This window comes from Alosa alosa, chromosome 6 (assembly GCF_017589495.1).
Source record: "Alosa alosa isolate M-15738 ecotype Scorff River chromosome 6, AALO_Geno_1.1, whole genome shotgun sequence".
Classification (NCBI taxonomy): Eukaryota; Metazoa; Chordata; class Actinopteri; order Clupeiformes; family Clupeidae; genus Alosa; species Alosa alosa.
Window position 1 is genome coordinate 9,622,510 of NC_063194.1, and position 27,787 is coordinate 9,650,296.

General features: G+C 43.3%; 1 protein-coding gene across 2 annotated transcripts; it reads left to right on the top strand.

Moving 5' to 3' along the window:
- col2a1a (collagen, type II, alpha 1a) lies at positions 1 to 27,430 on the top strand. 2 transcript variants are annotated; one of them, XM_048246172.1, is made up of 54 exons: positions 1 to 288; positions 2,450 to 2,659; positions 3,797 to 3,813; positions 4,898 to 4,930; positions 5,673 to 5,705; positions 5,821 to 5,874; positions 6,381 to 6,473; positions 6,605 to 6,682; positions 7,015 to 7,059; positions 7,267 to 7,320; positions 8,556 to 8,609; positions 9,428 to 9,481; positions 9,609 to 9,662; positions 9,753 to 9,806; positions 9,996 to 10,040; positions 10,271 to 10,324; positions 10,508 to 10,552; positions 10,737 to 10,790; positions 10,936 to 11,034; positions 11,217 to 11,261; positions 11,447 to 11,545; positions 11,660 to 11,713; positions 11,832 to 11,939; positions 12,291 to 12,344; positions 12,907 to 13,005; positions 13,145 to 13,198; positions 14,932 to 15,030; positions 15,228 to 15,281; positions 15,385 to 15,438; positions 15,571 to 15,624; positions 15,765 to 15,818; positions 16,065 to 16,109; positions 16,241 to 16,339; positions 16,684 to 16,791; positions 17,016 to 17,069; positions 17,242 to 17,295; positions 17,840 to 17,893; positions 18,784 to 18,837; positions 19,268 to 19,375; positions 19,775 to 19,828; positions 20,185 to 20,238; positions 20,374 to 20,535; positions 20,664 to 20,771; positions 21,629 to 21,736; positions 21,957 to 22,010; positions 23,017 to 23,124; positions 24,112 to 24,165; positions 24,312 to 24,419; positions 24,743 to 24,796; positions 24,905 to 25,012; positions 25,303 to 25,591; positions 25,699 to 25,886; positions 26,036 to 26,278; positions 26,466 to 27,430. In XM_048246172.1, exons 1-54 carry the CDS (start codon positions 195 to 197, stop codon positions 26,610 to 26,612), a joined length of 4,467 nt encoding a protein of 1,488 aa, XP_048102129.1. In that variant the 5' UTR covers positions 1 to 194; the 3' UTR covers positions 26,613 to 27,430. The 2 variants fall into 2 exon arrangements, with proteins under 2 accessions (XP_048102129.1, XP_048102130.1); XM_048246173.1 differs by lacking the exon at positions 2,450 to 2,659.
- The last annotated feature ends 357 nt before the right edge of the window (positions 27,431 to 27,787 follow it).

Sequence of the window (27,787 nt, forward strand, 5' to 3'; positions counted from 1 at the left end):
TCGGCCTGACGCGGTGGTGCTGACTTTCCGCACGGGCCCGCCGTTGGATTCCTCCCCATCTTTGGTCGGAAGATTGACTGCATGGTTCCGTAGTCTGGAAACAAAAATACACACACACAACGCCGAAAGAGCCGCTGCAGCTCCATCCCTTCTTGATTTTTCACCCAAAGGACCTGCGTGTCTAACATTTAGACATGTTCAGCTTTGTGGATTCACGGACTGTTCTGCTACTTGTAGCAACCCAAGTTGTATTACTATCCATCGTAAGATGCCAACAAGAGGATGACCGTAAGTCGCAACTTTTAAAATCTTTTCCTCAACAGGTGAATCTGTAACCGGTCTGCTCTTGATGCAGGTCTTTCTCGTGTTAGACAATCGCCTCTCTTCCTTTAGTTCGTTTCGTTTAGGCCTATTGATATTTTACAAAGAAAACTTGCACATTTATTGATGTGTTGAAAGTGTTACATAGGCTACTGTGGAACAGTCTGTTAGGAGTAACAGTGCTTTGGCATTGCCTTTGATGAAAAGGCAAAAAGATTGGTGCTGCATAAAAAGCCAAGTGAAAGGTTTATTTCTAAACTGTGGGTGAGGGGTGATAACACAGCCCTACACCACGAAGTATAACAGAAAGGATGCGTACACTACATGTTGTAGTTGTAGCATGCTGTATTCTTGTTAAGTCTTAACAAAGTTCCAACCAAGAGTTTTGAACAGAGCCTAAGACATTATTTGTCCCTCTTGGTAGGCCATCAGATCACAAACCATCCTCATTAAGGGTGCTGAAATGTGTGGCTTGTGGAACAATGAAACATACAAGGACGGAGTTTGTTTGTTGCTTTGTAGTGTGGATTAAGGTATTTCACTGCTATCTGTGTGTTGGTGTAGACCATTTGACCTGCAGCCTGGCAGGCTCAAAGGGCATCAGGTGGAGATGCTGAAGCGCACAAATAAACTGTGTGTGTGCCTGTGTGGGTTTGTGTGTGTGTGTGTGTGTGTGTGTGAGAGAGAGAGAGAAAGAGGGGGTGTATGCGATTAGTATGTGGTATTTCAGATAGACACAAACAAATTATCAAAACTATTAAGACTCATTTCATGTACTTTATTTCTAATTTTAGAACATGTGTCTGTCAAATGCACATGGGTGCACATCAGTGCCAAAGTACATGAGCATAATTTAAGTGTTTTCTGGAGTATGATCATAATTTCTTGTCCATTGCCTCAGTCTTTAGGGGAACACCTTAAACCATTTAACGTATCCTCAGGTTTAGACATTTTTGTCTCTAAATAGCACATTTACACAAACTCTGAAAGGAAACCAAATAGCTGGTGGGACCCTGGGGCTGAGGCAGTTGAAAGCCATCCTTTCTTCATGCCACACCGTGTGTGTGTTTATTCTGGCTCTGGCAGCTCTATGAGAACCTGATGGGGTCCATATTTGCTTAAGGCACCCGCCTGTCAATTATGCCCCTGTGGCGTCTGAGAAAGAGCCATTCATGTGTTTGGGGCTGCCAGGTCAGCCAGGAGCAGGGTGGAGGGTAGTGGAGGGGGCATGAATAGACCTGGGGGGGGGGGGGGACTGTGGAGCCCATTAAACCCCACACTGTTTAGTTGGCCAATCAGTGCACAGTAACCCAAAACTTGCACCTCAATGTAAACTATGCAGCCCCTGTAGCCTATTGGTGGAACAGTGGGATGCTCAGGTGCAGCTTACACAGAGAATTTAAATACATACTTACACACTGCACTATTCTTATCTGAATTGGCAAAAGTCACCCAATGGTACAAGACTGAGGGGATTTTAGTATTGAATTGTTGGATAGAGTATACAAATGGTTAATTATTCATGTAGTTACAGTATCACTTTATTGTGGTCTGTAGTGTAAAGAGTAAATGTTGGAGCTTAAAGCAGAGTGACATACCCGCAGATTTCGCACCTGGTTCATACATACGCAGTCTTACTGTGCATGTTGATGTCATGGATTGAAGAATCAATCTGACCTGCATTGCTTGGCATTGTGTGTGTGTGCGTGTGTGCTTTTTATTTAGTGCATGAGTGTGTGTGTATGTGTGTGTGTACGTGTGTGAGTGAGTCTTACTGATGTTTAAGCAGGAGCCTTCTGAGCATGAGCATTTCATTAATGCTGAGTCATGTTGTCTCAAAGTGTATTAATGTTGAGTCAATGTGAGCATATAAAAAATAACACAAAATGAAGTGCACATACATTTGTGTATATCAAAGCATATCCTCATTGATATGGCAGTGTATCAATGTACATATGCTGTGCACGGCCTGGCAAGTATCTCACCTGCTGATTTCCTACTGCTACCCTCATAAGCGCCCCTAAAACACCCTCCATCTTTCTCCCCTTCCCTCCCTCCTTCCTCACTCAATCCTCTCATACCTCCTACCGCCCCCCTCCCCGGCTTCCTCCTGTTCGCCGGCCTGTAGAGGATGACCTGGGTGGGTGCATCCAAGATGGCCGCCACTACACTGATAAGGATGTGTGGAAGCCGGAGCCGTGTCGCATCTGCGTGTGTGACACGGGCGCCGTGCTCTGCGATGAGATCATCTGCGACGAGCTGCGCGACTGTGCCAACCCCATCATTCCCGTCGGAGAGTGCTGCCCCGTGTGCCCAGCTGAGCAGAGCATCCCCACCGGTCCTAATTTATTTACTCTTCTAAATAAATGACACTGCTATGCTGTGTCGTGCTTTCCCCCTACTCTCTTCTTTCTGTCTGCCTCCTCCATGTTTCCTCTGGGTTCCCTCTCACCTGCGTCACCTGTGTGTGTGTGTGTGTGTGTGTGTGTGTGTGTGTGTGTGTGTGTGTGTGTGTGTGTGTGTGTGTGTGCGTGTGTGTGTGTGCGTGTGCGTGTGCGTGTTCGTGCGTGTGTGTGTGTTTGTGTATGTGTGTTGTGTGTGTTTGTTTGGGTGTGTGCTGTGGTCTGAGCTCAGAATAAACATGGCCAGAGTGAGTGGACGGGAGTAACACTTCTAAGTTTTCTGTTGCATCTCTAAGCTTGTCTACAGGAATGGGATGAGCTCCCCCCCTGCTTTCCGAATCTTCCATTCAGTACATGGCAATGATGAGCAATGACTTAATTAGAAACTGTAATTAAGGACATTATAACAACATCATATAATGCCTTATGAGGATGACTGAGCATTGTGAGATTGTGAGAATACATGCATTGTGATGCATTCTTCATCTATGACTCCTTGAATGTCATGTTATACCCAAACAGTCATGTCACTGACTGATAATAGTTCCCCAGCTGGACTGAACCTGTTTTAGGATAACAATCAGTAGCACTAGTGTCAATGATGAAAACAAAAACTTTGAAGTGTTCTCAAAATCCCTCTTTTTAACAATTTATAAGACAACCTTAATGCTAAATAGTAACCTATCATTAAACATAAGGGTCTCAGTGCATGAAGGTTTAACCATTATTTTAAGGTATTTTACTTTTGAAACATACAATAATGCAGGGAAAAACATACAATTTTATACCATTATACTGTTATACCATTCTATGGATGTCCTTTACCGATAAATGCTACCACCTCCCACCTACTTCCAAACTCACTGAGATCTATTGCATTGGTTATGGATATAGCATTACACATTTATTATTATAAGGGGCTAATTCACCTCACCATTGCATGAGTAGCAGTTGATATTTATAAGCATGTGGTTGTGTATAGCTATGCTGTTGGTGAATTTCCACCAGCTTGGCCAGTTCTAACCTTGCATCTTCTCTCTCTCTTTTTTACATATCTTCTTCTGAAACTCCAGAGGCGATTGGTGCAAGGGTAAGTCAGGAAGTACAGACAGAAGTCATTTTATGTCAAGAATCAATTAAAGTGTAGCAACCTTAACCAACCTTAAACAAAAGAAAAAAGACATGCTCAAGCTGGGGCTTACTGAGCTCAAGTTATGAATACAACATATTGTTTCCCTTGTTAAAAAGCTACACCAAATCAGTTTAGCCACAAAGGAAATGGGTGTTTTAGAGGTGAAGCATTTCTTTACAAAAAGCCATTGATTCATTGGAGTATTACTGAGCGCCATCGGTTTCACAAATACAGGTGCAGTAGTCAAAATGGCCTATAGGATGCGCTGAAGAGCATATCATACACATTCCCTCAACATTCACACAAACACTGTGCGACTGACTTTCTGCCTGGCTGCAATGCCTACAATAGGTCACAAACAGGTTACAATAAAGGTTAAATGTGTTCATTTTTTTAAAAAAAAATTGTAATTTAACGATATTTTTTCAACATTAGCTCTATGACTTATGGCAAGCAACACTAGATTTATCTCTGTGAATAGGCCCCTATCTTGAACATTGCCCCATTTATATCTGAACTGTAGGCACACATTGACTGTTGTCACTTGAACTATCTTTTCTATTGTAGTGCATAATATACACATAAGACCATGAAGTGTTACAATGCAACAACAAGCATTAGTATGCAAAATTGAACCAATACACACTCATCTGCACAAAGACCATAGGGCACAATCACCACACATATTTTATATTCATAAAGTACTCTGACTTCTGGTGTTGCTTGCTTATAGATACATTTTATGATCACTAAAGGATGCTGACATCAGCACAACCTCAGTGTAGATTGCCATTTCCGGTTGTGTTACTCTCCCCAGATACATTTAAATCTCATTGAAGGACCCAGACAAAGCATAACCCATCTTTGATATTATATTTTAAAATGTCACTCAACATTGTTATAACTCACAGTTTGCATAAAGATGACATGGAGTTTCATTGTTGCCTCCAATATTTTAAATCCAGGAAATGGCTAACCTGAATGAGACCAGAGCTTTATAAAATCGTCACCCTTTGATGTTTTGCTTATCTTCTCTTCTCAGGGCCAGAAGGGTGAGCCAGGAGACATTACTGATGTAAGTCAAGCAACTCTAGTCCTTTACTCAGCCCTCTCTGTAGACTTGCAAAGGTGATGGTTGAGTTCCTGTTGAGTGAGTGTTTAGTTTAGTTTATTTGTAGAGATCAGGACAGGCCATTCTATTAGGGGAATAGGCAGGTGTGAAAGAAGTCTGGGACAGGAGAAAGGACCTCACAGGAGTTATACCGAAGGGCCTCTTGTACTCCTGATTTGATCATCAGTGACCTGCTACATCCAAGGCAGATGCTCATATGTCCCCCACAGTATCCACATTTTCAAGTCCAGATGTCCCTCTGATAGTTCTTAGTAATAGAAAAGTCCTTTTAGACAAGTCCCTCCACTCGGCGGCCATATTGCAACGCTTTTTGGGCACTCATCGGGCATCCTATTCGGCAGAAATGCGTGTGCGCAAGGCTTCACGACACCAATCTTGCACCAGCAGCGAGTTCACAACACATGATTGGCACGATGTCTTCACAACACACCATATGATTGGCTCAATGTATTCACATCACACCACATGATTGGCTCAATGTATTCACATGTCAACGTTTTGCTGAGGAAGGGGTGTGATATGTGTAGACAACGGCCATATTGGCGTTACAAACTAACCCCATGCATTTCTATGGAGGATTTTTTGAGTGCTGTGTCTCCTCATTAGAAAGTCTCTGGTAATAGTAGTAAACACTCACTTATTCAGGACATGTATTAATCAAAATCCTTTGTTCCTTCACTTCTAGGTCGTAGGACCAAGAGGACCAGCAGGCCCTATGGTGAGTGTTTGTGTTCGTGTTTGTGTTTGTGTGTGTTGTAAAAGTTTCGGTTCACAGTGTGGTTTGTCAGTCTCTTTGGGTTCTGTTGCTCATGTCTGTGTACATGTTTCCTCAGGGCCCCCCAGGAGAGCAGGGAATCCGTGGTGAGAGAGGCCTGAAGGGCGATAAGGTAAAGAGGACCCCAGAGTTAGGACGATTATCCTACAGAACTGTGAAATGTCTCCTCATGGAAAGTGGAATACTACTGCAGAACATGGACATTATCTAAGGGACTAAGAAAACTATATGCATTTATCCTGCTTTTGGACAGCACACAGATATTTGTTTACATAAGAATGGCAAGGACCAAGTTGGGGATATCTGGTAAAATAAGATGACCACCTCTACTCCAGTCAACTGTTACACATTAGCAAAGGGATGGTATAAAGCTGCACCAGACATACTAGACTGATTGATGATGAAGTATACACAATTGCACTGTGGTACAACAGTTAACTCTTATATTTAGCTTCAAAATGCCCTCATTAGTATGGGATTTAGAAGTCCCTCTGAAGTTTTGGGAGGTTAAGTGGATTAATGGGTGCCCTGATTCTTGAGAATCTCGCTGTGAGGAATCATGTGAGGGATTATCCCCTTAACCCCCTTTCTCCTCTCCTCCCATCACCCCTTCTCCAGGGAAACATCGGACCTAGAGGCAGAGACGGTGAACCCGGCACTCCCGGAAACCCAGGACCCCCTGGCCCTCCAGGCCCTGCTGGACTTGGTGGAGTACGTGTGACCTTTGACCTCCTCCCCCATCCCTCTCCCACACTCCCTGTGGCCCCAGCATCAGCTCATCACTAGAGTTTGCCCATGGAGTTAATATGTGTGTGTCTGTGTGTTACATGTTTCCCCCTCAGAACTTTGCTGCTCAGATGGCTGGTGGCTTTGATGAGAAGGCTGGAGGTGCTCAAATGGGTGTGATGCAGGGACCCATGGTGAGCGGCTGACACATACACACACACACACACACACCCCCATGCACATACCATACAGGAACAAGTTCACTGTGGATACTGAACTTGTGCTCCACCTAGTGGTCGAAAGGAAATAGGACAAGTTTTACATTTTAGCTCAGTGAAACATGTTAAATTGAGGAATACAAATCTAGGGAAAATATTGCAGGTACACAGTAGCTATGTTTGAGTAGAAAATGTAAGTTCAGTGTTTGTTTATTGGAGACATACACAGTCTTTACTAAAATCTAAATATGCTTTATAAATGAACATTTGAAAATGGCTTATACATTTCATTTCTGTGTCTCTCTTAGGGCCCCATGGGACCTCGTGGCCCCCCTGGACCAAGTGGAGCTCCAGTAAGTAATGCAAACACACACACAGACACAGACACAGACACACACACACACACACACACACACACACATACATAAGAAACACACATGATTCATTACCACTCATCGTACAACCCTCCATTATTCAGTAGACTGCAGCTTTGACCAACTAAACATAGAATAGTCTAAATATGTCTAAATCTGGGATGGTTGCTATTTATTGTATTTCAGGGCCCTCAAGGATTCCAGGGCGCCCCTGGTGAAGCTGGAGAACCTGGACCTGCTGTAAGTTTTTCATTCGTCCCACCACACACCAGTACCTGACACACACTATCCAGAACACCACCAGTCCCCTAGGAGCCTCCGTTACAGATTTCGCTTTGTCTACATCTTATCTTGGTTAAGAATAGACTGCATTATGTTCTACCACAAAATGTTCGAAACTATCATTTGCATTGAGAGTTTCAAAATTGACGGTCATCCTCTGCCATTATGTTCATTGTATCTTTGATATATTTGATGGAGGTGTAGTTGAAAAACTACAGCACTATATGCAGTCTCATCTGTTCTTCTGTAACACCCTACTTTTACATTCGTCTCCTAATATCCTACCATCACATCGAGTCAAATGTGTCATTTTGTCCCAACAGCCACCTTCTCAAATCAGTCTGGTCAGCTTCATGCGAAGCATATAGAACAATACAGTGTGACATTCATAGAATTGCACATTCTAGCATCTTCTAAAGGACACATTGGAATTGGAATCACTTAATTGCCCAAACATAGGCTAGCTGAAAATTATCAACTTTCAACTATATATATATATATATATATAGTTTTAACAAGGATGATGAAAGTTGATAATTTTCAGCTAGCCTATGTTTGGGCAATATTGGGCAATATTAATGTATAATATGATGTATTGTTTTAATATTATTGCATATTTAATGACTATCATACCAAAGGAGTAGCCAGTTGCCATCGTGCCAAATCAGCGACAACCTTCTTATGATGTCATTATTCAAGCATAGAATAGAAGGTGAATCTGAAACAGTTTAGTTTAGACCCAGGTAGATATGAATAATATTGTTTATTTATACTGTGAGAGAAGGTATACGATGGTGAGTTTCACCTCTTCCACTATACGCTCTAGTCTCATGTAATGAGGCTTAACCTCAGACTTGCACATTAGGAAAGAAACATGCTGCAGAATCTATGAGAAAGGCAATGAGATACTTACCTGTTTTGGGTTATTTGTCCCCATTAAGTTAAACCACTGAGTAACAGTGTTATGCTATGTTATCGATTGATGAAATCTGAAATCAAAGCGAAACTAAAGAGAGTTGCACTGCACCGTTGCGTTTGCCCCCAGCACACCTCTCTTCTATACACAGATGTTGTGTATCATGGCTGTCTGCTTACTCTATGCAGTGTTCACTGACTGTCATTGACAGGCGGTACTTAGTCATTAGTTAGTTTGTTTGTTTGTTTGTTTATGATGCACACCCTCTCTGTTGTAGGGAGCTTTGGGACCCCGTGGCCCCTCTGGACCCTCAGGGAAACCAGGAAGTGATGTAAGTATTTTCATGAGGCTGCTATCTCTTCCCGACCATCTCTTCACTGATCTTATCTGCTTTTCTCCATTGCTCACTATTATGCAAAATCCTCTTGAGTCAATGGGCCCGAATTTAAATTAGCGAGCACAGTGTAAAGTCTGAAGTCTAAATAAAGCTTATTTGATGACAAGGCAAACTCTATTTGCTAATTTAATACCATGAGCAAGATTCCTAGCTCAAACATTAGTGGATCAGCTCAATGTGAATTATGTATGAATTATGACTCAGTGTCCCATTGTGTATTTTGTTTTGGTGAATACTACCCTTTTGTGTTTATTCATAAACCTAGGGGAATTTCATTTAGCATTACCTTGAAAACACATTCATAAGTGTAAAGTTGTTCCAAATCAATTCCATGATTTTAGGTTGATTTTAGGTGGTTACATTAATAAAACTCCTCTCAACAGTGCACCACTCCTCACCCATATGCCTCCATTTCACACCTAAAGCCCATGACAGAGACTAAACATAGTAATCTTGTCACTGTGTAATTATTAATTTCTTGGTAGTTCCCATCCATAATCTAAATGTTTTCATTCAGTTTGTACAGTACCTTATCTGCACTCTGTGCTGTTGTCTCTCACCCACTAGATGGTGCTAATACTTCACTGTGTCCATGTATTATAGCCTGCTGTACTCTAGGTAGTGGTGTTAGACTGTATTGGTATACTGACCACATTTTCTCTCTCTCTCTCTCTCTCTCACTCTCTCTCTATCTATCTCTCTATATCTATCTATCGATCTATCTATCCATCTATCTATCTTTCTCACTTTAGGGAGAAGCTGGTAAGCCTGGCAAAGCTGGTGAGCGCGGACCCCCAGGCCCACAGGTAATATAAATATACATATATAAACAATAAACAATAAACAAATATTTCACAGAGATGAAATAGGGATTTCCATCTCTAAACTAAGAGGACATGTCCTAATCCACTTCACTTTTGGTTCTATTAACAGGGAGCTCGTGGATTCCCAGGAACTCCCGGACTTCCAGGAATCAAAGGACACAGAGTAAGAGATTGGATATCTGGGACTGAATTCTATACACAGCACTGGCCTGTGTTGTGACCTGAGTGACTGAATGCCTGTGTGTGTTTGCAGGGACACCCAGGTGTGGATGGAGCTAAGGGAGAGGGCGGTGCTGCTGGAGCTAAGGTATAGCAAACACACCACACACACACACACACCACACACACACACACACACACACACACACACACACACACACACACACACACACACACACACACACACACACACACATCCATAGTCCATTTGAATAACTTGAGTTGTAACTTCCTGTCTGACATCGTGTCTTCCCTTCTGTCTTTTTCCTCTGGTCAGGGCGAGGGTGGTGCTCCTGGTGAGAATGGCGCCCCTGGACCCATGGTGAGTAACACGATGCATCCGTTTCCCTCACATCCTGAGCTGAGACTTTGGATGAAGAAAAACCTTTGGATGTCTCAATCAGTTACCATTGATGTCTTAACCGCTCACTTGTATTGTCTTAATGGCCTGTCTCTCTCCCTCTCCCCTCTCCTCCCTCTCTCTCTCCCTCTCCCCTCTCCTCCCTCTCTCTCTCCCTCTGCCCTCTCCTCCCTCTCTCTGTCCATTCTCAGGGTCCCCGCGGCCTGCCCGGTGAGAGAGGACGTCCTGGAGCTGCTGGTGCCGCTGTGAGTGGCACATAAACACATGCCTTTCCCTTACAAATATATACATATAGACATATATATACATCGCAAGACATACAGTATATACTAAACATGCACTGGAATCAGCCATGCTGATGCAGATCACCCAGTCTATTAGGTGCAGAAGAGCCCATAGTGACTGACCAAGCTTTCTTTTTTCTGCAGGGTGCTCGTGGTAATGATGGTTTGCCTGGTCCTGCTGGCCCCAATGTGAGTATAACTTGCTCATCTGTTCACATTTGTAAAATGACAAGGATAAACCTCTTATGTTAGATTATAGTTAGATATAAAGTGAAGAGTCACTGATTGCTGATTGTCTGAGTGCAACACTGACTGTTCTCTCTCTCTCTCCCTCCCTCTCTCTCTCTCTGTCCCTCCCTCTCTCTCTCTGAAGGGCCCAGTTGGCCCTGCTGGTGCACCAGGTTTCCCAGGATCCCCAGGTTCCAAGGTGAGAAGCAGATCAACACTTACACATATCATACATCATATGAAAGTCTGGCAAACACTTCCTCTTGTATGGCCTTTCTGTGAGGTTCCTACTTTGTTTGGTACTTTGTCTCTAAACCCTGTGTGGTGATGTGTCCCCACCTCAGGGTGAAGCTGGTCCCACTGGTGCCCGCGGAGCTGAGGGAGCTCAGGGACCCCGTGGAGAGGCTGGTACTCCTGGATCTCCTGGACCTGCTGGTGCAGGAGTAAGTGAAACCATCAAACCAGAATTACTGCATACAGATGCAGAGTCCGTTTTTGTCTTTCAGAATCATCAGATAAATACTGTTAATGGAGCTTGTCTGATGTATTGTGAAGCATCATGTTGATTCTTGTGTTAATGTGTTTAAGTCTCTTGACGCTGTTTGCTCTGTTTTTATTCATATAGGGTAACCCTGGAACTGATGGTATCCCTGGAGCTAAAGGATCTGCTGTGAGTACGCTGTCACATGGTATCTCTTTATCCCATATTGCCAAATAGATTCTTGTGATTTTTCTGTTGTTAAACAGACACACTTAGCATCAGACCTCCCCTTTGTGGTGGAGCATTAAGATGAAAAAACATGATCCCACTGCCTGTGACACCTACCAATTCAATCTCTCTGCTTCTCATCACAGGGTGGTCCCGGTATTGCTGGCGCCCCAGGTTTCCCTGGACCCCGTGGACCTCCCGGACCTCAGGGAGCAACTGGACCTCTTGGACCCAAGGGACAGTCTGTATGTATCACCAACTCTCCTGGTCTCTCATCCCTGTCAAAAAGTATTGCTAGTCATAGCCATGCTTCGTCATAGCCATGCTTCACAATACTCATTGATGCTGTTCCTCCACAGGGTGATCCAGGTATCCCAGGATTCAAGGGAGAGGCAGGACCCAAAGGAGAGCGCGTGAGTAAAGACTTCCTCTGACACAAAAACACCTCTACTGATTTAGAGTTAAATGCTGTCTATTAATAATGCTCCATCCCCATTAATCATCCTCCATACGCTTCCTATTGCAATACAGGGTGTTGCTGGACCACTAGGAGCACCTGGACCTGCTGGAGAGGAGGGCAAGAGAGGAGCAAGAGGAGAGCCCGGCGCTGCTGGACCACTTGGACCTCCTGGGGAGAGAGTGAGTTCACTGACATGTAGAGGGTCTTGGACAAAATAGTTCACTGCAGTGTTGACCTCAGAGTAGCCTGTTGTGCGATCTGATGTCCAGGTGTGTTTGAATTAGCATGCTGGCTAGTCTGCTGGGTGTTTCCCAGATTTACTTCTGTCGGCTGTATAATGATTCATTTCAAGTTTTGGTTAATGGTAAATCCAGTTACCAATCAAATCATTCATGACTAAAGTGTCCATAGGTTCTGTAGTGTTCTTGATTGAAAGGGCATTTCCAACTGATTAGGTGGAGTTTAATGTGTTGATGGTTCATGTGGCTGTTCAATTCAAATTAATCTGAGTTTGCCTCTTCTGTTGAAAGGGAGCCCCTGGCAACCGTGGATTCCCTGGTCAAGATGGCCTGGCAGGTGCTAAGGTAGGTGAACATTAAATGGTCAACACCATTTATGGTAACCCATTTCTGTTTATATTTTGTATGTAAACAGACATAGAGTATAGTATATATTAGAGCAAACAACAACCATTGTGAAATAAGTACATTTGCTAAACATAGTCAAGTAAAACATATTTCCACATTCATTTTTAGCATATGATTATAATATGGTAATATGTGGCCAAGTCTCTATAAACTAGCATACTTCAGAGCATCTCCCCACACTGATGTCATCACAAAACTCATCACATAATACTCATCTAGATCTTTGTGTAAACTTCACAATTTAAACAAAATCAACACAGTTTTTCTTGTCAGAACAATGAATCTGGTTGAATAGTCCATCCAAACATGAGTATGTGGCTATTTAACACTGTGGATGTGCAGCATGCTCCGTTCATAAGAAACAGTCAAAATGAGAACGGTACAACTGAGATCTGGCACGGATTCACCGCAACATGAATGACCGACACTTTTTACCTCACAATTCAACATGGACGCTGTCCATCTTCTCACTCAACTCTTCCCTGTTGGTCATGTGCAGGGCGCCCCCGGAGACCGTGGTGTTCCTGGTCTGGGTGGTCCCAAGGGAGGCACTGGTGACCCAGGCCGCGCTGGAGAGCCTGGCCTTCCAGGTGCCAGAGTAAGTCACAAAGTTGGATTCTAGTAGACAGTGGTGTTATACATCTTGAATTACATATTGAAGTCATAGAGGTAAATCAGGTATATGAATTCCATCTGCCCCACATTCCCCACACATCAGTTCTGTGTTTCATTTACAGGGTCTTACTGGACGCCCTGGAGATGCTGGTCCTCAAGGCAAAGTTGGCCCTGGTGTGAGTATAACAGGGTCTTTACCATGTTTTGACTGAAATAGTTTTTAAAGTATTTTCTTTGTGGCTAAAGTAGTTGAGAGTGAAAGGAAGTGAGTGGGAGATGGGTTGGAATGGAACCAGGGCCCCAGTGGCTATTTATACCTGTATGTAGACCCGCTTGCACTACATCTTCTCCTTGTCCAGAATACTTTTAAGACTTTACAGAAGTGACAGCATGATAAACCTTCCCTTTAGTATACTAGTGCAGTGCCCATTCAAACATGCTATTCCTAGAAAACCCGTAGACCAATTACATGCCCGCAGGTAGGCCTGCTTTCAAAATAGGCTGATAGGGAAAAACATCATTCTAGCTAAGCATTCAATAATTAATATATTGAATATTATAATACATTAGCCTATAATAAATGTGCAGTGAGCAGAATTTAGGCATGGCTGCATGTGACATTCTTTACAGATCAAAATGACATAAGCCTAACAGCTATTTTGAGTTAAGGCTGTATGTTTCTTGGTAAGCTTATTCAATAACGTCATGATAGAGAAGACAAACCATTATGCTGAATGATGCATCATCATATGAAATTTGCAACAAACAATCTCTGGTAGCCTATACTGTAGGTGACATCACGCCCTGTCTACCACTTGTTGTCTGTAGCTAATCAACATAAGACTAAAGCTTTGATTTAAGGCTATATGTTTAGCCTATCGAGTAACTTAATGATATAGAAGCCAAACCATTTTGTAGAAAGATGCATCATCATATGAAATTTGCAACAATGTGACTCAGACACAGTCTCTGGGAGCATAAGTGACATCTCCCTCTGTCTGCCACTTGTTACCTGTAGCTATGTGGCATTCTAAAACATCCTTAAATTCGGGCCTATCGCTCATTTCAATTTGGGACCTTGCAGTCCGAATTCTCGTTTGTTTATTCCAATGTAGCCTGAACTATTCAGTCAGTTTATTGCACATAAGTTTTTACTTTGCATTTTTGCCACTGCATACCCTATTTATTGGGCTGCAAAATAAATTCACTGAAACATTTTATGCAAGCAAACCGCATACAGGAAGTCTTTATTGTTGAGGTTTAGATTATATGAGAATCATACAGGGAGTCTTTATTGTTGAGGTTTAGATTATATGATAATCATCTAAACATCTTGCATCTTGACCCGTGCTGTGCACTGATTCAGTGCTGCCAAAACTCTGCTTACCCTCTCTGTCTCTGGTCCTGCACTGTGTTGTGTGAGAGGGGGAGTGGCTACAGTAGAGTAGCGAAAGCCAATGTGTGGTAAAAGAAGCTTTTACTGATATATTTAACAATATATTTTGCATTTCTTACCCAAACAACATCAAACTTGGTACTGCACTTACTTGTGCCAATAGCAAGACACCTGCCAAGTTGAAATCAATTGGACGAACGGTTCAACAGATATGCGGTTAACACACACACACTGACAAACAGGCAGACAGACAGAAGTTCCTGTAATTTACAGATAGATAGATGGTATCACTATGATATCCCAGAATGGTATTTCCATGTTGAGCCTCAGTCCTCAGCTCACAATCTGTGTGTCTATTATTTCTGTGTGGAGTCTCTGTGTAAAGCCTTTGAGCTCAGGAAATCTTTTATCTCTTCATTGACTCTCTGAGTTGAGTTTGGGGTGTGTGTTGGGTCTGGGATGTTGTCTTACCAGTAAGCCTGTGCTGAATCTCTCTGGTCTCTGACCCCATAGGGAGCTGCTGGAGAGGATGGACGTCCCGGTCCCCCTGGGCCTCAGGGAGCGCGTGGACAGCCAGGAGTGATGGGATTCCCCGGTCCTAAGGGAGCCAATGTGAGTGTCTTATGAAGCATCAGTGAATATTAGTTCTTCGTTGAATTATAGTTCATCGTATACTTGGTTGATAGTGACATCTGTAATATATTCTAATGTGAATGTTTATTATGGCTGTTAAAACACAAACGAAAATAAACAACTACTCATATCAACAACTTTATATTTCCTAATATTTATCTTTTTTCCACAAACAGGGAGAGCCTGGAAAGCCTGGAGAGAAAGGACTTATTGGTAACCCCGGTCTTAGAGTAAGTAATTACGTATTCCATCAGGCTTTAGTTCAAATTCAAGCTGTTGGTCAGTTGATCATGTTGTGACTAATATAACTGACCTCCACCTTTTCCACTGTAGGGTTTGTCTGGAAAAGAGGGAGAGACTGGACCTTCTGGTCCTCCTGGCCCTGCTGTAAGTAGCCCTCACGCCCTCACATATGGCTATGTGACATGTGTTTAATTGCAGCATGTGTGATGCTCCATTGATGCATGAAAACACAAGAAAGGTCTGGTGTGATCTTGATCTGTGTGATCTCCATCCTAGGGCCCAGTTGGAGAGAGAGGAGAACAGGGTCAGGCTGGACCTTCTGGCTTCCAGGTGAGTGAGTTTGAACCTGAGGCTGCACCAACAAATATGGGCCTACCTAAATCATTAGTATTACTACAGATAGGTTACCCACGTACCATATACAACAGAGCATGAGATACTAATCTTTAATCTTTCTTCCTTTTTATTAGGGTCTGCCTGGACCTTCTGGTGCCCCTGGAGAGCCTGGCAAGCCTGGTGATCAGGTGAGGATCTTTAGTAGAAGGGCTGTTCTCTGTGTCCATGTTCAAAGGCCTATTTGGCAAATACAGGATTCATATCCTAAGCCAGGATTCTGATTAAATGTGTGGTTTGTGTGCATTGTGGATGTTTCCAGGTGTATTCGTATGCATGAGATCTGACTTTAGATGTAAAAAACTTACCTACTGTAAGAAAGAAGTAGGCGTAAGGTCCTGTGTTGATATGTCCTCTCCTCTCATATCTTCCTGTAGGGTGTTCCTGGAGAGGGTGGAGCAGCTGGTGCTACTGGACCAAGAGTGAGTTTCTGATCCCCCACATCATTTGTGTTTAATACTCTTTTCTGTTGCAATGGGAATGATTTCACCATGTCAGTCAGGTGAGATAGTTAATGGTTTGTGTTTGTGCCTACCTTCCTTGCGTCCCGCAGGGAGAGCGTGGTTTCCCTGGTGAGAGAGGCGGCGCTGGGCCTCAGGGCCTGCAGGGACCTCGTGGTCTTCCTGGAACTGCCGGAACTGATGGACCCAAGGTGATTTCATCAGAAGAAATGACCCAAGATAGAGGGTTCTTCTTATGTCCTCAATGCCTGATACATTGTGTCTCTTCTTCCTTCTCAAACCCCCCTTTTGGAATCACTCATGTCTCCATAACACCCAATATTTTTATACAACCACTTCCTCAAAGCTGCTCTTCACATATCTCTCTCTTTATACATTTCTCTGCAAATCTTCCCCTGTTTCTTGTCTCCATTCACATATTCCCTCATGTCTCACTTTTGATCTATATTCACACCGCAGATGTGTCTATCTGTCCCTGTATCTCGCCATACATCTCCTCTTGTTCATGTTGTATTTAATGTGTGTTGTCTGACAGGGTGCGATCGGACCTTCAGGGCCCTCCGGTGCTCAGGGACCCCCTGGCCTCCAGGGAATGCCTGGAGAGAGAGGAGCCAGTGGTATTGCTGGAGCCAAGGGTGACAGAGTGAGTTCAGCACTAGGGACAAATATATAAGTCCTCTCACAGTCTGTTAAAAACATCAAGCTTCTAACTTCACACAAGCATATCCTCAGATCCACCATTTGAAGGCACAATTCAATTCTCTGACCCAAACAAAAACAGACTCTATACCTATACAGACTTACTCCAAACTCCAAGTTATTTTAAACACACACATCTCTAAATGTCTCTGTCATTCTCCCTTTCAGGGTGACAATGGAGAGAAAGGACCTGAGGGAGCTCCAGGAAAAGATGGCTCAAGAGTAAGGGACAAAATTCAGATTATCAGAATACCATCATATAGCCCATAATATAGCCTATGATCTGGCATCCCTATAATATAGCCTATGATCTGGCATCCCAGAGGAGCAGATTGAGCAGTGTCTTCCCTCTTCTTCGCCGTTTCATGCCTGTCCCTGGATTTCTTACTCTTAGGGTTTGACTGGTCCCATTGGTCCTCCAGGTCCCTCCGGTCCCAATGGAGCCAAGGTAAGATCTCACTGTCAACTTGAAAATAGATAAATAAACGCATACTCTGTATTGTTCCCAAATACATTAAATTGGTGATAATGATTCAAGTAGTGCAGGTAGACAGTCTTCCTTATTTGTCTACATAACCATGCACCAGCAATAACATGTTATTCATATATATCCATATGCCATCCTTCTTTTCATTCTTCAAGCTGGCCGGAATATGGCCTTAGATTAGTTGCATATGTGTTAAGAATCGGACATCCTTGATAGAACCTTGATAAAGGCTGTGTGCTGAAACGTTGGTCATTAATAAATATCTTAAGAGATCAGAGTGTTTGGCTACTCTAGTTTTTAAAAAGAATCTCCACATTAGAAAATACTTTTTTCATTCACCAAAAACATTTTGGTGTATTGAGGGAAAATTATTTTAACACATTATTTGTTTCTTGAGGTCTAAAGCCATGAATTTTCCTTGAAAGTATCCTTGTATTTGCTGGTCCTTGTCCCCAAAGCAATAAGTTGGTCATGATGTTGATATTTTTGTCTCTGTCTCATTTAGGGTGAAGGTGGACCTATTGGGCCAACTGGAGCTGCTGGAGCTCGTGGTGCCCCTGTACGTTTACTGCCCCCCTCATAATTCTTTACTACAGTAATTTATTTTGCGTCATGTCTCCCACAAGTACCTTAAATAATAACTAATGTGTTCATTTTGACAGCACTAAATTACGTTGTGAAATACAGAAGTGTTTATCAATAATTTATCATGTCACTAGGGTTGGCAAACAATGCCTTTCTATTGACCCTAGTGTAATTGTACTGTTATTTAATGATGCTTTATGTATTTTATTCATGCTTTATCATTCATGAGTCAGCCTTAATTTGCTTGTTAAGTTGAAATTATAATGATGGATGAAGATACTAGTATCATTTCAAACTAGATGATCATCCATCCATTGTTTCCAACCATTACATGCTAACTTGTGAAAATGTTCTTCCACAATCTAACACTTTTGTGAGCTCATTTCTCTCTCTCTCTATCTGTGCCTTCCTGTTTCATATTTGTATGGTCTATGGACCTTGTTGATAATCAACTTGCACTTGAATATGTATTTACTGTTGCTAATAATAATTTATAGTTGATATTGGTACATATACGCAAATAAGGTTTCTAAGTAGATGTAATTTGAATGACCTTCATGGTTTTGAAATTCAATTGACATTTTACATATCAACACACCTACATTGACTTTTTGACATATAGGCCTTGATAGGCCTTAAAAGTATTCTAACCTTGCTAATATTTAGTATTTATGTACTATCTTGTTACCACATTTGTTGCCTTCCTTAGCATACACCTGACTTTCATCTTTCAAGAATATAAATCAGTATGCAGATCTTATTGTTTTTCCAGTGTCTGACAGCTATTACACACACACAATGTCATACTTTGATAGACATTTTTCTCCATATGACCAATCTGTATTTCGCCCTCTCCTCCTTCAGGGTGACCGTGGTGAGGGTGGTCCTCCTGGCCCTGCTGGTTTTGCTGGACCTCCTGTAAGTGCAAGGACTTAAATAGTCAATATTAGATAAGGATAAGAATGTTCTGTCTGTATGTGTTATCTAGGAAACAACTGTGTATTCTTGCTGTGTTTTAATGTGATTGACTGACTGACTGATTGATTGATTGGTTGGTTGGTTGGTTGGTTGACTGATTGAATGAATAAATTAATGAATGAATGAATGTGAATGAATGAATGACTGAATGAATGAATGAATGAATGAATGAATGAATGAATGGTTGGTTGATTGAACAATTGATTGATTGATTGATTGGTTGCTTGATTGAATAATTGATTGATTGATTAATTGGTTGGTTGATTGATTAAATTATTTGTTTGATTGATTGGTTGATTGATTGATTGATTGATTGATTGATTAATTGATTAAACATTAATGAGCTGTGTCTGACTCCTGCCTGCTGTAGGGCGCAGATGGTCAGCCTGGTGCCAAGGGTGAGCTTGGTGAGGGTGGTCAGAAGGGAGATGCTGGTTCCCCTGGACCTCAGGGACCCTCTGGAGCCCCCGGACCTGTGGTAAGTCAAGTGAACCAGCTCATTACACTGTAGGGGACTGAGAGGAGACACTTTCCTGCACAGAATAGACAAGGAACAGTATGTAGGTCCTGTTATATATATATATATATATATATATATATATATATATAAAAATGTTTGTAAGGGTAAACAGACCCTTACAGTTTTTAACCACTTTCATTCATGTATTTGGGGGGTCTGGAAATAATAATAATAATCCAAATTACTCCAAATTCCTATTCAAGAGTGATTGATTGATTGATTGATTGATTGATTGTGAATGCTAAATAAATAATTCGATAAGCATAGTGTGTTATATCAAAGTGTGTGTTTTAGTGAGCTGCCGTTATTTTTTGTGGGATGTCATATTTACTAACGCATCTTCTCTTCTCTGTCCAGGGTCCCACTGGTGTGTCTGGACCTAAAGGAGCCCGTGGTGCTCAGGGAGCTCCTGTGAGTAGAGCAGTCCAAAGACATCACACACATCACTCCGAGAATTCACACAGGAATTAAACTGAAAAACTTTCACTTATACCAACATGGCATGATATCGTCGAGACATCATACGAGACATCATACACACCTCAGAGAATCCAGATAGGAATGAACTAAATAACTCTCATTTCCTGCTCTCTCTAGAGCTCCCTCATAAAAGAGATTTAAGATCTAAGATCTGGGACTCAACTTGTAAAATGAAGGACACATATTAATATATACATGAATGAATGAATGAATGAATGAATGAATGAATGAATGAATGAATGAATACCAACATGCCATGATGCATTCACTCTCTTGCTCCTCTTCAGGGTTCCACTGGATTCCCTGGTGCTGCTGGACGTGTTGGATCCCCAGGTCCTAATGTGAGTCAACCCTTAAACACATTTCCACACTTATTGCACTAGACGTTTGGGAGGTGCTAGATATACTGTCCTTCACTGGCTTAGCTATATTGGCTCGTCCCATTTAACCTGTTTGTTTCTGTTGTCATGTCTTAGGGAAACCCTGGTCCTGCTGGTCCACCTGGCGGTGCGGGTAAAGATGGTCCTAAGGGAGTGCGTGGTGATGCTGGTCCCCCAGGTAGAGCAGGAGATGCTGGGCTCCGTGGACCTGCTGGTGCCCCCGGAGAGAAAGGAGAGCCCGGAGAGGACGGTCCCCCTGTTAGTCACTTTCTAATCTTTCAATGTCCTGTTTTACAGTACTGTGCTGTACTTTTACAGGATTTCCTTTGGGTGTAGACAACATGTGAATGAAGTCAATGCTCACAAAATGATATATTGTGTCTCAGGGTCCTGATGGTACTCCTGGTCCATCTGGTCTTGCTGGTCAGCGGGGTATTGTTGGTTTGCCTGGGCAGCGTGGTGAGAGAGGGTTCCCCGGTCTTCCAGGACCTTCTGTAAGTACCACAGTCCCCTAAGTTACCTGCTCCAGGACATTTAACCATCACATTGGGAGCCATTAAATACACTATACTGTATTGGCAAAAGTATTGGGACATGTACTCACTGAATCCATGTGTTCATTTAGACTCATTGCCACAGGTGTATAAAATCAAGCACCTAGTCATGCAGTCTGCATTCACAAGCATTTGTGTAGAAAGGGGTCGTTCTGAAGAGCTCAATGAATTCAAGCATGGTACTGTCATAGGGTGCACAAAGCAAGATCCACAAAGACATGGTTGGCTGAGTTGTGTGTGGAAGAACTTAATTGGCCCACACAGAGCCCTATCCTCAACCCCATCAAACACCTTTGGTATGAACTAACGGAAATGGGGATGAACTAACGGAGATTGCGAGCCAGGCCATCTCGCCCAACATCAGTGTCTGACCTGAAATCCCACAGACACACTCCAAAATGGTGTGGAAAGCCTTCTCAGAAGAGTGCAAGCTCCTATTGCTCTTATCTCTATCCAAGGCCTATAGATTTAGAATGGCATGTTATAGAAGTTCCTGGAGGTGTAATGGCCAGATACTTTTGCCAATATAGTGTAGCTATAGCCTATGATCAGAATAAGGCTTCGTTTGGTTCTGTGGATCTTTTCAGACTAATGTACTGTAGATGGTTGTTGTGGGCTTTGTTGGATAAAAGACCATTCAAAGACCATTCACTAGACTTGAATATTACCACTTGTGAAATCATTTCTGTAAAATACTTGACTGAGCAGTTGTTTTAGTTAAGCACACCTTAAGTTGATTAATAAACACATTAATTAGGCAATTGAATAATTGGATGACTGGACTTGCTGCACCACAGGGTGAACCAGGGAAACAGGGAGCTCCTGGTGCTGGTGGTGACCGTGGACCCCCTGGCCCTGTCGGACCTCCTGGCCTGAGTGGACCCGCTGGAGAGCCCGGAAGAGAGGTTTGTACACCACAACATCAGGGAAATGGCTCAGTGTCAGAGACCATTAATTCTGGAAATGTGCTTTAATGCTACTGTTCTCCATCTCCCTTTTCCCTTTCTCTGCATCTCTCTCTCTCTCTCTCTCTCTCTCTCTCTCTCTCTCTCTCTCGCTCTCCCTCTCTATCTCTCTCTCTCTCTCTCTCTCTTTCTCTCTCTCTCACACACTCCTGTCCTATAGGGTAACCCTGGTGCTGATGGACCTCCTGGTAGAGATGGATCTGCTGGAGTCAAGGTGAGATATCAGACATCATAAACACAATCAGAAACAACAGTAGATTGTGCAGCAGCATACCCCAATACCATTGTGACAATGAACAGCGAGGAACTTCTGGATTTGATAAGCTTATGTTAAGAAATAGAACATGCACAAAGACCTCTCAGTCAAGGCAGTCAATTCTGAACTAGAATGTATATACTGTTAGTGTCTACCCCTCTGTCTATGTCACCAGTCACATGGGTCATCTTGAGCCCTGGCCAGTTTCTCAAAATGCATTACAGGCACTCACATTGTTTTATCTTATGGTCAAACAATGCAAAAGGTCAGATACTGTTTGCAAATAATTGAGTTATTTTTAACATCCAGTTAAATGTTGCCTGTTCTTGAGCAGACATTTTTGTGTGCTGTGGCCTTCATGATCTCTCTCTCTCTCAGTTAAAGCTGATCGGGTCATACACCTCCAATTTATTCTTAGTGAGATCTCTATATTGTCTTCTTATGGCGGGCATCACTATTTACAAATGTCCTGTGATGAATTTGAATATATATATAACATAACTGGCAGCAATATACTGTCAGAATTCAGCTAATTGCAGGCGTAGCAGGGGATCAGTTTAGTTGTCAGGCTGTGAGCCTGTTCTGATCAGCAGATTAAGTCAGAGCTTAACTTCATGGCCTATTTGAACTAACACTAACCTCCCTTTTGACCAAAGCCAAAAACTTATTTGAATTTACTTAAGACATTTCTAGAACACATGTCTGATCCTTTGAAGCGAAGGTTCTTTATTGCGAGGGTTTTTATTAAATCCTAAAATCCTATTCTTGACCACTCACTGTTATTACTTAGGATTGAACAGCTGAAAACTTGATACAAAGCTGGCACCCCAAAGAGTCAAAGTGGTCAAATGAAGACCCTTTCAGCAGAGAGTTTTGTTTCAAGATGTATGACTCTCACAGAGGAGGCCTAACCCTGTGTGCACTGTACAGCAGTGTTTAGACTCTTTCATGTGTTCTCCTCTAGGGTGAGCGTGGTAACACCGGACCTATTGGTGCCCCTGGCGCTCCTGGTGCCACCGGTTCCCCCGGGCCTGTCGGACCTTCGGGCAAACAGGGAGACAGAGGAGAGTCTGTGAGTATCACCATCATAACACACACTGATAAAAAAAACACATTCATAACATCATGGCTGTCTGGTAGCTGGTGAAAGCTACAGTGGCGTACAATGAACAGTACGGTTCACTGGGCAGCTTGCCAATGGCCATTGCTACTGTTGCAGCTCCAGTTAAATGAGTGTGAAGGAGCCAACATCAATATCACAACGCTTCATCTTATCTACCCAACAACTAAAGTATTTTCATGGCTACGGTTTCATAGCCATTACATAGAGGGGGAGTTACTGATTCTAAAACTGATAGTTCCGGTCCTTGATTGGGATTGGCTAAATTGCGTTCGATGCCGTTGTAAAATGCAGCATAAACATATACCTTGACCGCATTTCGTTCTATATTACTGCACTACCATAACTTGATACAAAAGTTAAAGTAGCTGCTAGCTAGCAGCTCGTTCATGCCTAACAACGCCCCTTAGCTGTTGTAGAATCAGTGTAACTGCCTCTCGGGGCGTATTGCTTAATTCTACAATACACTTTTTGTCACAATCACCATTCTGTTTATCTGCTGAAAAAGCATGTGACGTTCATACATGCACAGGCTTGGCTCTGTAAATTGGAAACAAACAAAGGGGCACACTCATAAACACCCGTTTAAACCAAACAACAGCAGGTGGTGTTAGTGCTGGTGCACAGAGCAGTGAGAAGCGATGAGGGAAGCCAACAATATTACTGTCATCATCACTCAAGGGAGAGGTGCATCTGTTTGGCTGTTGACATTAAAAAAAAATTATCATCCATTTTTTTCTCCAGCATCACTGACTCCACCTCCACCTAACTCCTCTTTAAGACATCAATCATGTTAATGTCTTTGTAGCATACTGTAAATTATTCATAAGACATTTTAATTATTGATGACTTAAGACATTGTTGCACAACTGGCATTTCATACACAGTAAAGTTTTCTCATTCACTTTCTCTCCCTTTTCTCTTTCTCTTTCTTCTCAGGGTGCCCAAGGACCTGCTGGCCCCCCCGGCCCTGCAGGAGCAAGAGGCATGGCTGTGAGTATATGTCCTTTTGTCTGTTCCCTTAAACAAACGTGTAGACATTGACTGCATGTAAGCATTGACTACATAGCTTTACTTGTTAGGCAGTTGTATTGCTGTTATCTAGTTAGTCATGCTCACTAATGTGCTGTGATGTGCAGGGACCCCAAGGCCCACGCGGAGACAAGGGAGAGGCCGGCGAGGCTGGAGAGAGAGGACAGAAGGGACACAGAGGATTCACTGGTCTGCAGGGTCTGCCTGGACCTCCTGTGAGTGACACATGCTCGACTCTCCCCATAACGCATCCAGACACACCTGTCACAGCATCAGAACATTCAACATGCCTCACCTGCCATCTCACATTCACCACAGTGTTGTGGCCTTTTTGCGAGTACTCACCTACACACCTATGCTACGCCAACACCAACCAGCCACAGTCTCAAAGATTCACATCAGACTCAGCACAACCTGCCAATTACATCACAACGCATAAATACTATTGTAACGTATTAATCTTACACTTATCTTATTCTAACACAATAACATGAGAACTAACCCCCCCCCCTCCATCTCTCTCTCCCTCTCTCTCTAGGGTCCTGCTGGAGATGCTGGTGCTTCTGGACCTGCTGGACCCGCTGGTGCTAAGGTAAGGAAATGTCATTTCTGACATTGTTCTTTAAAATTCACCAAAGCCTGCTGTAAGATGGCACTCCCATAAGTATGTCCATATCAAAGCATTTTGCTTTCCATGCAGGGACCCCCTGGCCCACTTGGAGCTGCCGGAAAAGATGGTAACAACGGCATCCCTGGACCCATCGGACCCCCTGGACCTCGTGGACGCTCTGGAGAGACTGGTCCTGCTGTGAGTCCAGTCCCAGTGCAGTGGGAATATCTGTCCCTTGATGTCCTTTCTGACATGCACTGACCCCCTGGTCAGGCAGACGGAGTTCTTGATATACATTTCTTACAGGATTTATAACATGCAGACATAGATATGTAATAATCCGAAATGGGATTTTGCATGGCAGAGCCTCCCAAAAATTTTGATTTTTCTTAGACCATCAAGACAACCAGGAACCAGGAAATGCTTATGTATCACGATCCATTCAGATTCTCACCTGTATTCCCTCTCTCTCTTTCCCCATCTTGCAGGGTCCTCCTGGTAACGCTGGACCCCCTGGTCCTCCTGGTCCCCCAGGCCCTGGCATTGACATGTCTGCCTTCGCTGGAATGGGACAGACCGAGAAGGGCCCAGACCCCTTGAGATACATGCGGGCAGATGACCCATCCAGCTCCCTCAGGCAGCACGACATGGAGGTGGACTCCACACTCAAGTCCATCACTGGCCAGCTGGAGGACATGCGCAACCCTGACGGATCCCGCAAGAACCCAGCACGCACCTGCAGGGACCTCAAACTCTGCCACCCTGAGTGGAAGAGCGGTAAGTGAGAGGTGCAAGATGACAGAGAAGTCAGATGAAGACGTTATTCATAAACATCAACAGTAAAGAGCCAGTGATCTGATGTAGCTCTGTGGACCTTGTGACAGGTGACTACTGGGTGGATCCCAACCTGGGCAGCACCGCAGATGCCATCAAGGTCTTCTGCAACATGGAGACTGGAGAGACCTGCGTCAAACCCAACACTCCTAGTGTCCCACGCAAGAACTGGTGGAGCAGCAAGAGCAAGGCGCACAAACACGTCTGGTTTGGCGAGACCATGAATGGCGGATTCCATGTGAGTGCTTCATCTGATTGTTACTAGTTATGAACAAAAGTATGATGCCCTCTTGTGTTTCAACACCATCCATCTTGCTTTCTCTTTCTCTTCAACTGTGACAAAATCCCTTTGTCTGACTGGTGTTTTGTTTTGTTTTGTTTTTACAGTTCAGCTATGCTGATGACACCCAGCCAGGCAACGCCGCCAACATCCAGTTGACTTTCTTGAGGCTGCTGTCCACAGAGGCCTCCCAGAGCATCACCTACCACTGCAAGAACAGCATTGCCTACATGGACCAGGCCTCCGGTAACCTGAAGAAGTCTCTTCTACTCCAGGGCTCTAACGACATCGAGATCAGAGCTGAGGGCAACAGCCGCTTCACGTACAGCGTCAGCGAGGATGGCTGCAAGGTACGTGTCACACTCGCTCAACATACGTGTGCTTTTTCTCAGATTAAATACACACAGAGTCCAAAAAGAATGGGAGGGAGACTTGAACAGATTCTTGTTGGGGGAGATAAAGTTACATCAGTTGGTAAATGACAGTCCCACACCACGGGTCATTGTCGAGTCCTCTTACACTTATCTGTCTCCACAGACACACACAGGCCAGTGGGGCAAGACAGTCATCGAGTACAAAACTCAGAAGACATCCAGACTGCCCATCGTGGACATTGCTCCCATGGACATTGGAGGTGCTGACCAGGAGTTTGGAGTGGACATCGGAGCCGTCTGCTTCTTTTAAAGTGGAATAACAAGACAAAGAAACACAAACGATATGAAAAGTCCATTAAGAAGCAATACACACTTTTGAAACGAAGACAATGGAAGACAGGAAAAGACATTAAAATTGATTTGATACTTTTTCCTCCAAACGTAAAGTTGTGCTCTCCAAGTTGTGCGCCTAGGATATCGGCACCGAGCGACACCAGATGTATGGGTTTGTAGTTCCACTGAACGGCACCAGAATTCCCCATCAGTCTGCCCCTCTGACATCAGTCATGTTTCCCAAAGATCCCGTGTTCCTGATGGGCATCAGGGAGAGATGGAAGGAACAGATGAGCATAAAAGGGAAAGAAGCGATGAAACATGACTTGATGTCACCCTTATACCCCAACACAGTGAGGGAAGGTGCACAGAACTGGGTGAGTTTGATTGAATACCACAGATGCCCCTCCCACTAAAGAACAACAGGATCCACCCAGTTCTCTAGGACCCCTCCCTGTCTTTCTAGAATGATGTAAAAAGTTCAGGTGTTCCTAAAATCTACCAACTAGGAAAAAAACCATTTACTGTGTATTATAAAACCTTGGTTCTATTGTTGTAAAAGTCTGTGTTTCATCCAGATATTGATTTATATATTTCCATGTTTATGTGAGTGTGTGTGTGTGCGTGTGTCTGTGTACACGCCAACACTTTTTTTTTGGGAAGTGCCGTTTTTAATTTGGGAGGTTTTGGGTTTCTGTGTGATTGATTTTGATTTTCCCTTGACAGCCCTTGTTAGGAACTCTGTTTTATCCTTTCAACACACAACCAAAGAAATGCTAATAAATTTGGAAAAGATGTCTGTTTTCTTTTAGTTTCATTACCCTTATTGTTTTGTTTGGTTTTGTTTTTTGGGTTGTTCTTTCTTGAAGCTACCTCAAGCTGGCATAACAAAATAAGAGTTAGCCTGAGGTGAGGCTGAACATACATGAGCCTTGTTGAGATGACACCCCCCCCCCCTTCAGAAGGTGCTATGACTTTTCAAAACCAAAAATCCATCTTTGCTAGAGGTCCCTGAATCCCCCTTTCCCTACTTGCTTCACACTGCACACACACCCTGCGCTGGGAGCATGGAACCGTCCGGAATGATCAGAGGAAGGAGGGGCTCCTCTGGGAAAAGCCGGAGTTTGACAGCGACACAGCTCCCAAAATAGC